This window comes from Macaca mulatta, chromosome 6, assembly GCF_049350105.2.
Source record: "Macaca mulatta isolate MMU2019108-1 chromosome 6, T2T-MMU8v2.0, whole genome shotgun sequence".
Classification (NCBI taxonomy): Eukaryota; Metazoa; Chordata; class Mammalia; order Primates; family Cercopithecidae; genus Macaca; species Macaca mulatta.
Window position 1 is genome coordinate 188,033,386 of NC_133411.1, and position 12,450 is coordinate 188,045,835.

At 60.5% G+C, this 12,450-nt stretch overlaps 1 protein-coding gene across 1 annotated transcript in view; it reads right to left on the reverse strand.

Moving 5' to 3' along the window:
- Positions 1–12,450, reverse strand: part of ADAMTS2 (ADAM metallopeptidase with thrombospondin type 1 motif 2) — a 311,641-nt gene that overhangs the window by 20,214 nt on the left and 278,977 nt on the right. The window contains exons 11-15 of the mRNA XM_028849988.2: positions 11,449–11,594; positions 9,294–9,469; positions 7,380–7,513; positions 2,457–2,580; positions 1,913–1,993 (exon numbers count right to left, since the gene is read on the reverse strand). Of these exons, the coding sequence (XP_028705821.2) occupies positions 1,913–1,993; positions 2,457–2,580; positions 7,380–7,513; positions 9,294–9,469; positions 11,449–11,594 (661 nt within the window). The remainder of the gene's footprint in view (positions 1–1,912; positions 1,994–2,456; positions 2,581–7,379; positions 7,514–9,293; positions 9,470–11,448; positions 11,595–12,450) is intronic.

Genomic DNA, 12,450 nt, shown 5'->3' on the forward strand with positions numbered 1-12,450 from the left:
CTCTGGGAGCCCTGCTTGCCCATCACTGCTCCCTTGGGACCAGATTACCCTCGACTCACAGCCTCTGCCCCCACCAGCCCTGGAGGTGCCGGCTCCCCTTGGAAGCCCCTCAGTAGCTGCCAAGGCCACCTACCGACAGCCTATTGGGAGCACTCAGTGGGCACTTAGAGGCCACCCTGGGCAGGATGGCTGGGAAGGGTCTCTACCCAGTGCAGGGCATCTGCTGGACAGGCGAGCACTGGACCCTGCTGGGGTAGGGGCTTCCTGCCATGGGGTGAGCAGATGTCCGGCTGAAGCAGCGGAACCCCCATCAGTGACCATGGCCCAGCCGAGGCCCCAGCAGCTCCCCACAGGTCCGGAAGAGGCCTGGCCCGATTGGGCGACACTCAGGTCATCTAGGAGCAGAGGACTTGGCTAGCCAGGAAGCCCCATGCTTTCTGCAGTGTGGGGGGCGGCTGCTGCGGGGCAGCCGGGTGGCGTGAGTAGAGCTGCAAACAGGGCACTAGTCAGAGAATCATTCCCTGCCACGTCCCCTGTAATTCTGTCAACTCACAAACAAAGCCTCTGATTGGTGGCACAGGCCCCTGACTTCTCTTTCCACGGAGAGCGGCCTCAGCCCCACAGGCGGTGGCAGGAAGCAGTGTTGGCACAGAAATGTCTTTTGTTCAGAAACTGACTTTTCTGTTCACTTTCTGCTTCAGGCAAGTGGTACAGATTTTTGAATTTAGGGTAGCAATCTAAAGTTTCCTCTTAAGATGAGTAAGAGGCCGGGCGCGGTGGCTCACACCTGTAATCCCAGCACTTTGGGAGGCCGAGGGAGGTGGATCATGAGGTCAGGAGATGGAGACCATCCTGGCTAACACGGTAAAACCCTGTCTCTAGTAAAAATACAAAAAATTAGCCAGGCGTGGTAGCGGGCGCCTGTAGTCCCAACTGCTCGGGTGGCTGAGGCAGGAGAATGGTGTGAACCCAGGAGGCGGAGGTTGTTTTGCTGTGAGCCAAGATCGGGCCACCGCACTCCACCCTGGGCGACAGAGCGAGACTCAAAAAAAAAAAAAAAAGAAAAGAAAAAAAAAAAAGGTAAGAAAGAAAAATGAGTATCAAAAGAGAGTGAGACCCTGTCTCTAAATAAAAACAAAATAAAATAAAACAAAAGGGCATGGTGTGTTTGTCAGGCAGCGTGGGAGCCCCGACCCTGTCCAGCCTCCTGGGGACAGGGATGAATGTGGGGCTCAGACTGGGGAAGGGACTTATCCAGGGGCCCAGCAGTCCCTGGTATCACTTCTGACCTTGGCCCACGAGTCCCCAGAAGGCAGGGCCCAGGCACCTGCAGGGGAAGGGCGGACAGGCCGTGAGAGCCTCCCGCGTGGCCTGGGAGGGCGCAGTCTCCCAGGCAGTGCTGCTTCGTGGAAAGGGGCACCCAGACGTGTGAGAACATCCATATTTCCGGGAGATACCAGAATCCCTATTTTAGCTGGAATCTCTTGAATTTAAAATTAAATGGATTGAAAATATAAGTGCACTGTGTGCGCCCACCTGCCAGCTGCCTTGCTGTGGGGATGGGAGGGCTGCCCAGGACCCTGCTGCCTGCAGACCCTGCCTGCCTTCCCACCCCAACCGTGAGAACAGGTGACAGGGAGTCATCCTGTAGGCTGAGGGACACATGTTTTGGATATACGTCCTTTCACAGCTGCTGCCAAGTGGAGCCCTCTGATCCCAAACCCTGGCCTCTCCACAAAGGCAGGACCCTGGGAAAGGGCCCAGGTGGGCTGAGCAGAGGGACAAGTCGGGGAGGGGCTGCCCTGGCTCAGGTCACAGCTGTACAACCCAGGCCCCTGACCCCTAGCACTGCCCATTGATCCCAGAGGAGCCAGGTCTTGAGGACGCCGAGTTGTCCGGCTCTGAGACTCACCCAGATGGTGGTTGGTGGCGTCTACCTCCTGAATGAGCAGGTGCCTGGCTCCCGCGGGGATCTGAAACATCTTGATGTAACCTTTTTTGATGTGGAAAGACACAGCAAACTGAGAAGGGAAAGGGCTGCTCGAATTCGCACAATGCAAGGAGGGGCCTCGCTCTTAAAGCAGTTCCCTTGGGGGCTCTCCCAGGACGCTGGTATTTCTCTGGCTTTGAGCACCCACCTGAGAGGGGCCACCAGGAAAGCTGCTGCCTCTGGGCTAGTCTCTAAGGCCCAACCCGGGCATCCTCATAAACTGGCATTCTCCACTCTGACTCCTGTGACTCAGGCCCCCACTCTCCTCTTCTCCACCCACCCTGGCACCCAGCTGGGGCTGTCCCCGACTTAGGATTCTCCCTCCCCATCACTGTCACAGACCTCTCCCCCTCCCCAGAATAGTCATGACCCTGGACAGTCCCAGGATGAGTCAGGCCCGCAGCTGTCTGGGCATGAGCTACTGCAGGCATCCAGGCTCCAGGGCAGAGGGCAGGGACTCACTCACCGTGCTTCTTGGGTGACCGTGTGAACGTGCCCTTGACCACTTTGCAGTGGCTGTTGTCCCCTCCACACACGCCACACTTGTCTTCCTGCTTGCTGGAGCCGATCACACCGTCACAGCCTACCTTCTGTTGGGGGAGGAGGCAGTGAGCCCTTGAGATGTTTGGCTAGTAGAGTCAGGGTCATACTATGTTGTCCCCAGTCTCAAACACCTGGCCTCAAGAAATCCTCCTGCCTTGGCCTCCCAAAGCATTGGGATTACAAGCATGAACCACCTCGCCTGGCCTCATCTTTTATTACCTCCAAAATCAGAATGTGTCTGGTCATCAGTTAAACCGACCTTGCCTGCCACCTACAGCATGTCTCGACCTGGCAGTTTCCATCTGGGTCCCTGTATATGTGGCTTATCTTGGGCAGGGGACCCACCGGGGCCCAGGCAGACACTGTCCCTGGCTTGGTGAACATTTATGTTTGGCAAGCGGGAGATGTTGTTTATTTTTAAATTTTTTTTGAGACAAAATCTCACTCTGTCACCCAAGCTGGAGTGCAGTGGTACAATCTCAGCTCACTACAACCTCTGCCTCCTGGGTTCAAGCAATTCTTCTGCCTCAGCCTCCCGAGTAGCTGGGATTACAGGTGCCCACCATCACGCTGGGCTAATTTTTTTGTATTTTTAGTACGACGGGGTTTCACCATGTTGGCCAGACTGGTCTTGAACTCCTAACCCCAGGTGATCTGCCTGCCTTGGCATCCCAAAGTGCTGGGATTACAGGCCTGAGCCACTGCACCCGGCCAAGTGTTGATATTCTTTAATAAACAGAATCCAGTTGGATATTAATTTTGATCCAGTATTAGATTCTGCATGAATATTTATGTTTTCTAATTATGTAAAATTGAGCAACCTGCTATTACCTGTCAAAATCAACATTAATAAAATATTTAACCTATTCTTTTTTTTTTGAGATGGAATCTTGCTCTGTCACCTAAGCTGGAGTCAGTGGCGCGATCTCGGCTCACTGCAGCCTCCGCCTCCCGGGTTCAAGTGAGTCTCCTGCCTCAGCCTCCCAAGTAGCTGGAACTACAGGCATGTGCCACCATGCATGGCTAAATTTTTTTGTATTTTTAGTAGAGATGGGGTTTCACCATGTTGGTCAGAGTAGTCTCGAACCCCAGACCTCAAATGATCTGCCTGCCTCAGCCTCCCAAAGTGCTGGGATTATAGGCGTGAGCCGCCGCGCCCAGCCCCTATCCTTCTTTAATATCAATGTGAGGAATGAAGTGATAGCCATACCCACTGAGATAGTGGATTAGTAATCTTCCCTCCCCGTTAGGTTTGCAACCACGTTCATAGCTGCCATCTAAAGCTACTTGTACCACAACTGTTTCCCACGCTTGCTGCCTGTATTAATTATGTTTTTGTTTTTTAAAATTTCGTACGTCTTGATATTTTGACACCTTGAAAGTCTTCCTGTCTGGGGAGAGACCACACCTCCCAGGGCTCCCCAGTTCTAAGGGACAGCAAAGCACTGGGCTGGGGACATACCTTTCATATGCAAACCAGCCAGTCCTCAGTCTATACCCCAAGTACCCCCTTTATCCAGGCCTCACATACCAAACCAAGATTCCTTCACCCTAAGTCATCCCAGGGTCAGGTACCACACAACTGGGGACCACCCTGGACTCCAGAGCTCACTGGAGTGGTTCAAACTGGCCATTCCCGAGCTGTTCCCCTTGCCCTGCCCTGCCTTCCTGAGGAGGCCTCTCAGTGCCATTGGCCTCCCCACGTCCTCACTGGGTCACCTCCATCAGTTAAAATCCCACGGGTACAAAGCAGACACCACCTGTGCTTGTTTTGGAGTATTTGGTGTCACCGTCTCTGAGCCGGCTATATAGCCCAGCCTCCCTGCCAGGCTCTGGCTGATCCGGCTGAACCAGCCTCTCTGCCCTGCCGAAGTCACAGTCACAGGAGTGAATGCAGAGCAGCTCTTGAGCACCACCTGGCTCCAGCTCCCAGCCTCCAGCCCCCTGCCCCCAGCCCCCAGCCCCCAACCCCCAGCCCCCAGCCCCCTGCCCCCAGCCCCCAGGCTCCAGACCCCAGCCCCCCGCCCCCAGCCCCCAACTCCCAGCCCCCAGCCCCCAGCCCCCTGCCCCCAGCCCCCAGCCCCCAACTCCCAGCCTCCAGCCCCCAGCCCCCAGCCCCCGCCTCCAGCCCCCAGCCCCCAGCCCCCAACTCCCAGCCTCCAGCTCCCAGCTCCCAGCCTCTAGCCCCCAGCCCCCAGCCCCCAGCCTCCAGCTCCCAGCCCCCAGCCCCCAGCCCCCAGCCCCCTGCCCCCAGCGCCCAGCCCCCAGGCTCCAGCCCCCAGCCCCCAGCCCCCAGCCCCCAGCCCCCAGCCCCCAACTCCCAGCCCCCAGCCCCCAGCCCCCTGCCCCCAGCCCCCAGCCCCCAACTCCCAGCCTCCAGCCCTCAGCGCCCAGCCCCCGCCTCCAGCCCTCAGCCCCCAGCCCCCAGCCCCCAACTCCCAGCCTCCAGCTCCCAGCTCCCAGCCTCTAGCCCCCAGCCCCCAGCCCCCAGCTCCCAGCCCCCAGCCCCCAGCCTCCAGCCCCCAGCCTCCAGCCTCCAGCCTCCAGCCCCAGCCGCTGCACCTGCGCCCAGCCCCCAGCCCCCAGCCCCCAACTCCCAGCCCCAAGACCCCAGCCCCCAGCCCCCAACTCACAGCCTCCAGCCCCCAGCCCCAAGCCCCCAGCCCCCAGCTCCCAGCCCCCAGTCCCCAGCTCCCAGCCCCCAGCCCCCAGCCCCCAGCTCCCAGCCCCCAGCCCCCAGCCTCCAGCCCCCAGCCTCCAGCCTCCAGCCCCAGCCGCTGCACCTGTGCCCAGCCCCCAGCCCCCAGCCCCCAACTCCCAGCCCCAAGACCCCAGCCCCCAGCCCCCAACTCACAGCCTCCAGCCCCCAGCCCCAAGCCCCCAGCCCCCAGCTCCCAGCCCCCAGTCCCCAGCTCCCAGCCCCCAGCCCCCAGCCCCCAGCCTCCAGCCCCCAGCCCCCAGCTCCCAGCCTCCAGACCCCAGCCCCTAGCCCCCAACTCCCAGCCTCCAGCCCCCAGCCCCCAGCCCCCAGCTCCCAGCCCCCAGCCCCCAGCCCCCAGCTCCCAGCCCCCAGCCCCCAGCCCCCGCCTCCAGCCCCCAGCCCCCAGCCCCCAGCCCCCAGCTCCCAGCCCCCAGCCCCCAGCCCCCAGCCCTCAGCCCCCAGCCCCCGCCTCCAGCCCCCAGCCCGCAGCCTCCAGCCCCCAGCCCCCAGCTCCCAGCCTCCAGCTCCCAGCTCCCAGCTCCAACCTCCAGCCCCCAGCCCCCAGCTCCCAGCTCTAGCCCCCAGCCTCCAGCCCCCAGCCTCCAGCTCCCAGCCTCCAGCTCCCAACTCCCAGCCGCCAGCCCCCAGCCCCCAGCCCCCAGCTCCCAGCCCCCAGCCCCCAGCCCCCAGCCTCCAGCTCCCAGCCTCCAGCTCCCAGCCTCCAGCCCCCAGCTCCCAGCCCCCAGCTCCCAGCTCTAGCCCCCAGCCTCCAGCCCCCAGCCCCCAGCCCCCAGCCCCCAGCTCCCAGCCTCCAGCTCCCAGCCCCCAGCCCCCAGCTCCCAGCCCCCAGCCCCCAGCCCCCAGCCCCCAGCCTCCAGCCCCCAGCTCCCAGCTCCAGCCCCCAGCCCCCAGCCCCCAGCCCCCAGCTCCCAGCCCCCAGCCCCCAGCCCCCAGCCCCCAACTCCCAGCCCCCAGCCCCCAGCCCCCTGCTCCCAGCCTCCAGCTCCCAGCCTCCAGCTCCCAGCCTCCAGCTCCCAGCCCCCAGCCTCCAGACTCCAGCTCCCAGCCTCCAGCTCCCAGCCTCCAGCCCCCAGCCCCCAGCCCCCAGCTCCCAGCCTCCAGCCTCCAGCCCCCAGCCTCCAGCTCCCAGCCCCCAGCTCCCAGCCCCCAGCCCCCAGCTCCCAGTTCCCAGCTCCCAGCCCCCAGCTCCCAGCTCCCAGCCCCCAGCCCCCAGCCCCCAGCTCCCAGCCCCCAGCCCCCAGCCTCCAGCTCCCAGCCTCCAGCTCCCAGCCCCCAGCCCCCAGCCCCCAGCCCCCAGCTCCCAGCCCCTAGCCCCCAGCCCCCAGCTCCCAGCCCCCAGCCCCCAGCCCCCAGCTCCCAGCCTCCAGCCCCCAGCCTCCAGCTTCCAGCCTCCAGCTCCCAGCCCCCGCCGCTGCACCTGCACCCACTCCCGAGATGCCTTCCTGCCGACACTGCAGGAAGGTCAAGCCAGAGTCAAGCCAGAGTCAAGCCAGAGTCAGCCTCCACGACTCCTGCCATCTGTCCTGTCTACACAAGCCCTGAGCAGAGGCTTCCAGTTTTTGCGGGGGAGCCTGGCAGGGACAAGTCTATGTTCATGTCACTGTCACATGCTGAGGTGACACGATTGTTTTTCCTGACAGCCTAAGACTGAAGCCAAAGGCATCATAATAAAAGAAAACAGGGGCGCATTTCTACAAAGCACCAAACCAGTGACCCTCACAGGGGTCCCCCAGATCCAGCAAGAAGCTGCCCAGTGCCCTGCAGGGTGCAAGGACGGGGCCTGCTTCACAAGGGTCCCCTGTAGATCACGTGCATTGGAAATCACCTGGGATGCTCCTAAAAATTCACGCTCCCAGGCCGCCACCCTGACCTGTGGAATCAGGATGTCTGAGGTGGAGTCCAAACTCTCCAGGTGAATCCTAGGCATACTCAAGTCTGAGGCTCCCAGCACAGGGAAGAGGTAAACAGACATTTGCTAAGAGCCTGCCCTGGTCCGGGCATTGTTCTGACACTTTGTGTGCTTAACCTCACGCATCTTCCCTGTAGCCCGAAAAGGGGGAGGTCAGTACCCAGGAAGCTGAGACTTGACACGGTAGCCCCCTGCGCCGGCCACTGTGTACTCACCCTGCAGTCCCCGCGCACGCAGAGGCTGAAGGCGTCCTTGTAGGAGCAGCGTGTCCCGTCATGCACCATGCGCTTCATGGACACCACCTCCCCAGTCTCCCTGGACTCGCAGTACAGGTGGCATCTCTCCTTGGCTGGAAGGGAAGCAGCCGGGGATCTGCAAGGAGCCCTGATGGCTTCCCCAGGTGTGTGCAAAGGAGGCACCACACAGGGAGACATTTCCACGAGGGTCTTAGGACTCACCTGCCCCCACGTGGCCCACCCTCCAGGGCAGACAGAGAGGGAAAGGGGTAGGTGACAGCAGCCCCCGCCCTGTCTCTGTGTCTCCTGAGCCTTTGACCCTGGTGGTTGTGGACTTCGGAAGCGCTTTTCCCAACCAAGCCAGCCAGGCTGTTGGTGCAGCCTGGCTCTCACGTCCCGAGGCCCCGCCTGGAGACCCCTGAGGCTGCAAATGACTGTTTGCTGGGTCCCTATCTAAATAACCCTTTCCAGGCCGGGCACGATGGCTCACGCCTGTAGTCCCAGCACTTTGGGAGGCTGAGGCGGGTGGATCACTTGGGGTCAGGAGTTCAAGAGCAGCCTGACCAACATGGTGAAACCCTGTCTCTACTAAAAATACAAAAATTAGCTGGGTGTGGTGGCGGGCGCCTGTAATCCCAGATACTTGGGAGGCTGAGGCAGGAGAATCGCTTGAACCCAGGAGGCGGAGCTTGCAGTGAGCCAAGACTGTACCACAACACACTGCACTCCAGCCTGGGTGACAGAGCAAGACCCCACCTCAAAAAAAAAAAAAAGAAAAAGAAAAAAAAAAGGGTCAGGAGCAATGGCTCACGCCTGTAATCCCAGCACTTTGGGAGGCCGAGGCGAGCAGATCACAAGGTCAGGAGATTGAGACCATCTTGGCTAACATGGTGAAACCCCGTCTCTACTAAAAATACAAAAACAAAAATAGCCGGTCGTGGTGGCCGGCGCCTATTGTCCCAGCTACTCGGAAGGCTGAGGCAGGAGAATCGAGTGAACCTGGGAGGCAGGGCTTGCAGTGAGCTGAGATTGCACCACTGCACTCCAGTCTGGGCAACAGAGTGAGATTCCGTCTCAAAAAAAAAAAAAAAAAAAGTAAATAAAGAATCCTTTTCAGTCAATCTCTGAAATCCAGAATGAGGCCAGCCTGCCTGGATTCAGACCCAGATCCCCGGAACCCTCCCTTCTCAGCCTTTATCTCAGAGGCAACGAAAACGCTGGGCCCCCAGACTGTAGCCTCTGCCAGAGGGGGACCCCATCTGCTCTGTCACCTCCAACCCTGCACTGGCCCACATGGGGCAGCAGGTGCTGGGCTAGGGCAATAGCCACGGAGGAGAAACAGGGACTGTATGTTTACAGTCTGTCACACGAAGGTCCCCAGCTGCCACACAAGCACTGACATGCCCAAGGCCACCAGACTCCTCAGGTCCCTGAGCAATAAATGCCTTCTACTGCTGAAACCAGTTGAAGTCAACTTTCTGACACTTGCAACTGAGAGTCCCGACTAATAGTGAAGGTCAGAGGTCACCAGATTCCTTGGCAGGGCCAGCCCCAGCCTCAGCCTTCAGCTGACCATGCAGTTCAAGCCTTGTCCACCCCTGGTGGACTGCAGGAGCCAGCCCCTGCCGAGCCCGCAGCCCAGCCACCTCTTCCGTGTCCTCAGCTACTCCAGGTGTTCCGGCTGCTCTGGGATTGCAGCCCTGCTAGGAACCTTAATGCCCCACCCGGGAGTGGCCCAGGGCAGCCACGCCAGTCAGGGTGGGCTCTCCTGCTAGCCCAGGGTCGTGGCAGCCTTGCCCCATGCAGGATCAGAGGCACAAGCCAAGGCAACCCCCACTTGCCCACCCTAGGGGCTGCCTGCTGAGCCCCACGGCTGTCCCCAGAGGGGCTCACCATCCCGGTGCTCGTGGGGCAGCCAGTGGTGCTGGGCGTCACCGTGCTCGAAGTACAGGTCCCACTGGCGGCACTGCTCCTCACGGAAGTCAGCCAGGGAGTCGGGGCAGTCCTGGCGGCTGCAGAGCTGGAAGTCGTAGGCAAGGCCCGAGCAGGTGCGGCCCCCGTTGGCCGGGCTGGAGGAGAAAGCAAAGGCCTTGCCGCTCAGCGCCAATGGAAAGAGGCAGCACCCGGGTGCCACCTGTGAGATCTTTTCAGGGGGGATCCCTAAGTCTCAGGTGTCAGGGGGCAGCTCTGCTGAGCAAAGGGACCTTGTCCTGCCACGTCACAGGTGTAAGACCTGGGCAGTTCCCCGGCCTGTTGGCCCTCAGAGTGAAGATCTTGAAAGGACAGGGCAGGATGGCCACATCCTCCCTCCTGGGGCTCCTGTGGGGAGGCAGCATCTGCTCACAGCCCTGGTGCCACCCCCTCCCCAGCACTGGTGCCTGGGCTTGGAAATGAACAGGAAGCTGTGATTGGGTGTTTAGGTCTGTGTTCCCCACGGGGCGAAAACCCCAGCCGGCAGCAGTTGGGCGAGTCTCCTCTGCAGCTGGCCCTGGGCACTGAGCCTGGCACGGAAAGAGGCATGCTGAGGCCCCAGGGTCCCGGTGCTGCTGCTCTGAGCAAGTGTCTGGCACAAGGCAGGTGTACCACGGCCGCTGGGTTTTCTCCCTGCAGACAAGGCGGGCTGCGTCTCTGTAACGTCTTCGCTTCACTGAGAACAGCACCAACCCACACACTGCCTTTTGCGGTTCTAAATGCCCAGCAATCTCTTCCCGAGTATGGTGTAAAAGCCCCAAGCGTGCTTGAGGAGGGGCCACGGGGCTCGCTGCCTGCTCCTGGCCAGGAGGGCAGCCTGGAGCCTGGGGCAGGAGGACAGCAGGGGTAGGAGAGGGCTCCATGCACATGCGTGTTCACAAGTGCTGAGGGAGGCTGTCCCACCGGGGATCCCAGGGCATGCATGGGTCCCCATGCCCTGTTGATATGGTCTTGACTCCCTCCCCAGAACCAAGACTGGCCCTCTCTGGCTCCCCAGGGTCCAGTTCAGGCCCGGCCAGAGCAAGCAGAGCAGCCCAAGGGAACAGGACCCAGGAGCGGCTGCCGAGGCGGGAGCCCAGCAGGGACGCACCCCAGAGGCCTGCTGGCCAGCTGGTAACTGGGCCTGGCTGTGCATCTGTGATGCCCGATTTGAAGGCTGGAAATCTGTTTTGTTTGTTTTTCTAATGTGAAATTACAGATTGTCAATATTTTCAGGCAAATCAAAATCTTTAAACTACCAGACAGGCCAAAAAGGAAAGACAGAAGCTCTGCACGTCTAAACAGCCGCAGGGCCTGCAGCACGAGGGCCCGCTGGGCGGGTGGGAGACGGAGTAACGCTGATGTCTGCGGAGGGTTCTCCCTCCGCCCCAGCCCCGCCAGGACGCTCCCTGGGTGAGGCCGGGGTGAGCGTTCAGGCAGGAGGAGGCAGGCAGAGGAGGAGGGAGAGGAGGGTGTGGATAAGAAAGTGGCTGTGGGCCGAGGAGGTAGCATGGGCCCAGGAGACATTTACAGGGTGTGTGGGGTGAGGTGGCAGGAATGAGAAGGGGCAAGAGGACAGCACAGGGCATGGGGCCTGCGTGACGGGCGGGGGTGGGGTGTGGCTGGGCATGGGGACGCAGCTGGCATGGGCCAGCTCCACAGGCTGTCCCTCCCCTGGACAGCCAGACACTGATGACAAGTCCCGACCCTGCCCTCACCTGGCTGCAAACAGCTGCCCAGGGGCTGGCATCTGGGGGCCTGAGAGACCACCCCCCTCTACCCCCATTTTCCGCAGCTCGGTCCTACCTCCTCTCCTCCATGCCCGTGGCCAGGAGAGACAGAGTAAACCTGTCTAGAGTGGGCTGCAGGCAGGTGGGCTGCAGGTCCAGTCCGGGGCAAGGGGTAAGAGGCAGATCTAAGCGTCCCCTGAGCCGTGGCCCCCTCCCAGGTAGGGTGAGGCGGGCAGGGCAGCCTGCCCTGCACCTCTCCAGAACTGGTGGGCAGCCACAGGGCCCTCCCGGACAGGGCTGGCTGGAGAGGGTCTCCTGGACCCTCAGCTGCCACTCAGGAAGGCCAGGGGAACGTGGGGCCAACTCACTGTGGGTTGTCGCACTGGCGGGTCCGGAACTTCACGCCGGTGCCACAGGTACGCGAGCAGGAGCCAAACGGACTCCAAGCGCCCCAGTTGCCGTCCCGTTTGAGGATGTCGGGCGTCAGCCAGATGCAGTGTCCTTTAAAGCAATGCTGAAAGATAGGAAGCCAGTGGCTCCACTCGCCCTCACACCGGGCCGCTCCGCAGCCTGCAGTGCCTGGGACACATCCTGGCCTGGCGCGGGGGAACAGGGGGAGCTCACCCTCCCTGCCCCTAGATGCTCAGAGCCCCTGGAAGACAGGCCTCAGCCGCCAGAGGCAATAAGAGGCACAGTGAGGGGCCGGCCTGCCCTGCCTCCCGCTTGCTGACCCACCCTCTTGCCTTCCAGCAGCTCTGTGTCCCCTCAGCCGGAACCTGCACCACACTATGTCGCCAGGATAGATGCCTCCTGGGTGCCCACACGCAGCCCGTTTCTAAAGATACCACTGGCGTATCAGGCCAGTGACTGCGAGACATACAAGGTTTATTTAAGTAAAAAAGGCAATTTAGAGGAAATACTATGGAAAAGAGGGACAAGTAATATGCCGACATGGTAAAAACCGGGAATAAAGTCCAACGCTGGCATGTAGGAAAAACAATTTCACAACTTCATCTGATCACAGTGCTCCCATTCCTCTAGGTCTAGGGGGAGGAAGCGTCTATAGTTTAGGGGACACGCTTTAAGAAGAAGATTGCAAAATTAAAGAATTAAATTAGGTGCAAAATGGATTATTGACTTGAAATGAGAAAATACATCACACAAAAACGTTTTAAAACTGACAATCACCACAAACAACCAAAAAACAGAGAACAATGATAGAACTTTTCCTTCAGTTCTGACTGCGTACTGTTTTTTTTTTTTTTTTTTTTTTTTTTTTTGAGACGGAGTCTCGCTCTGTTGCCCAGGCTGGAGTGCAATGACTATCTTGGCTCACTGCAAGCTCCGCCTCCCGGGTTCAAGCAATTCTC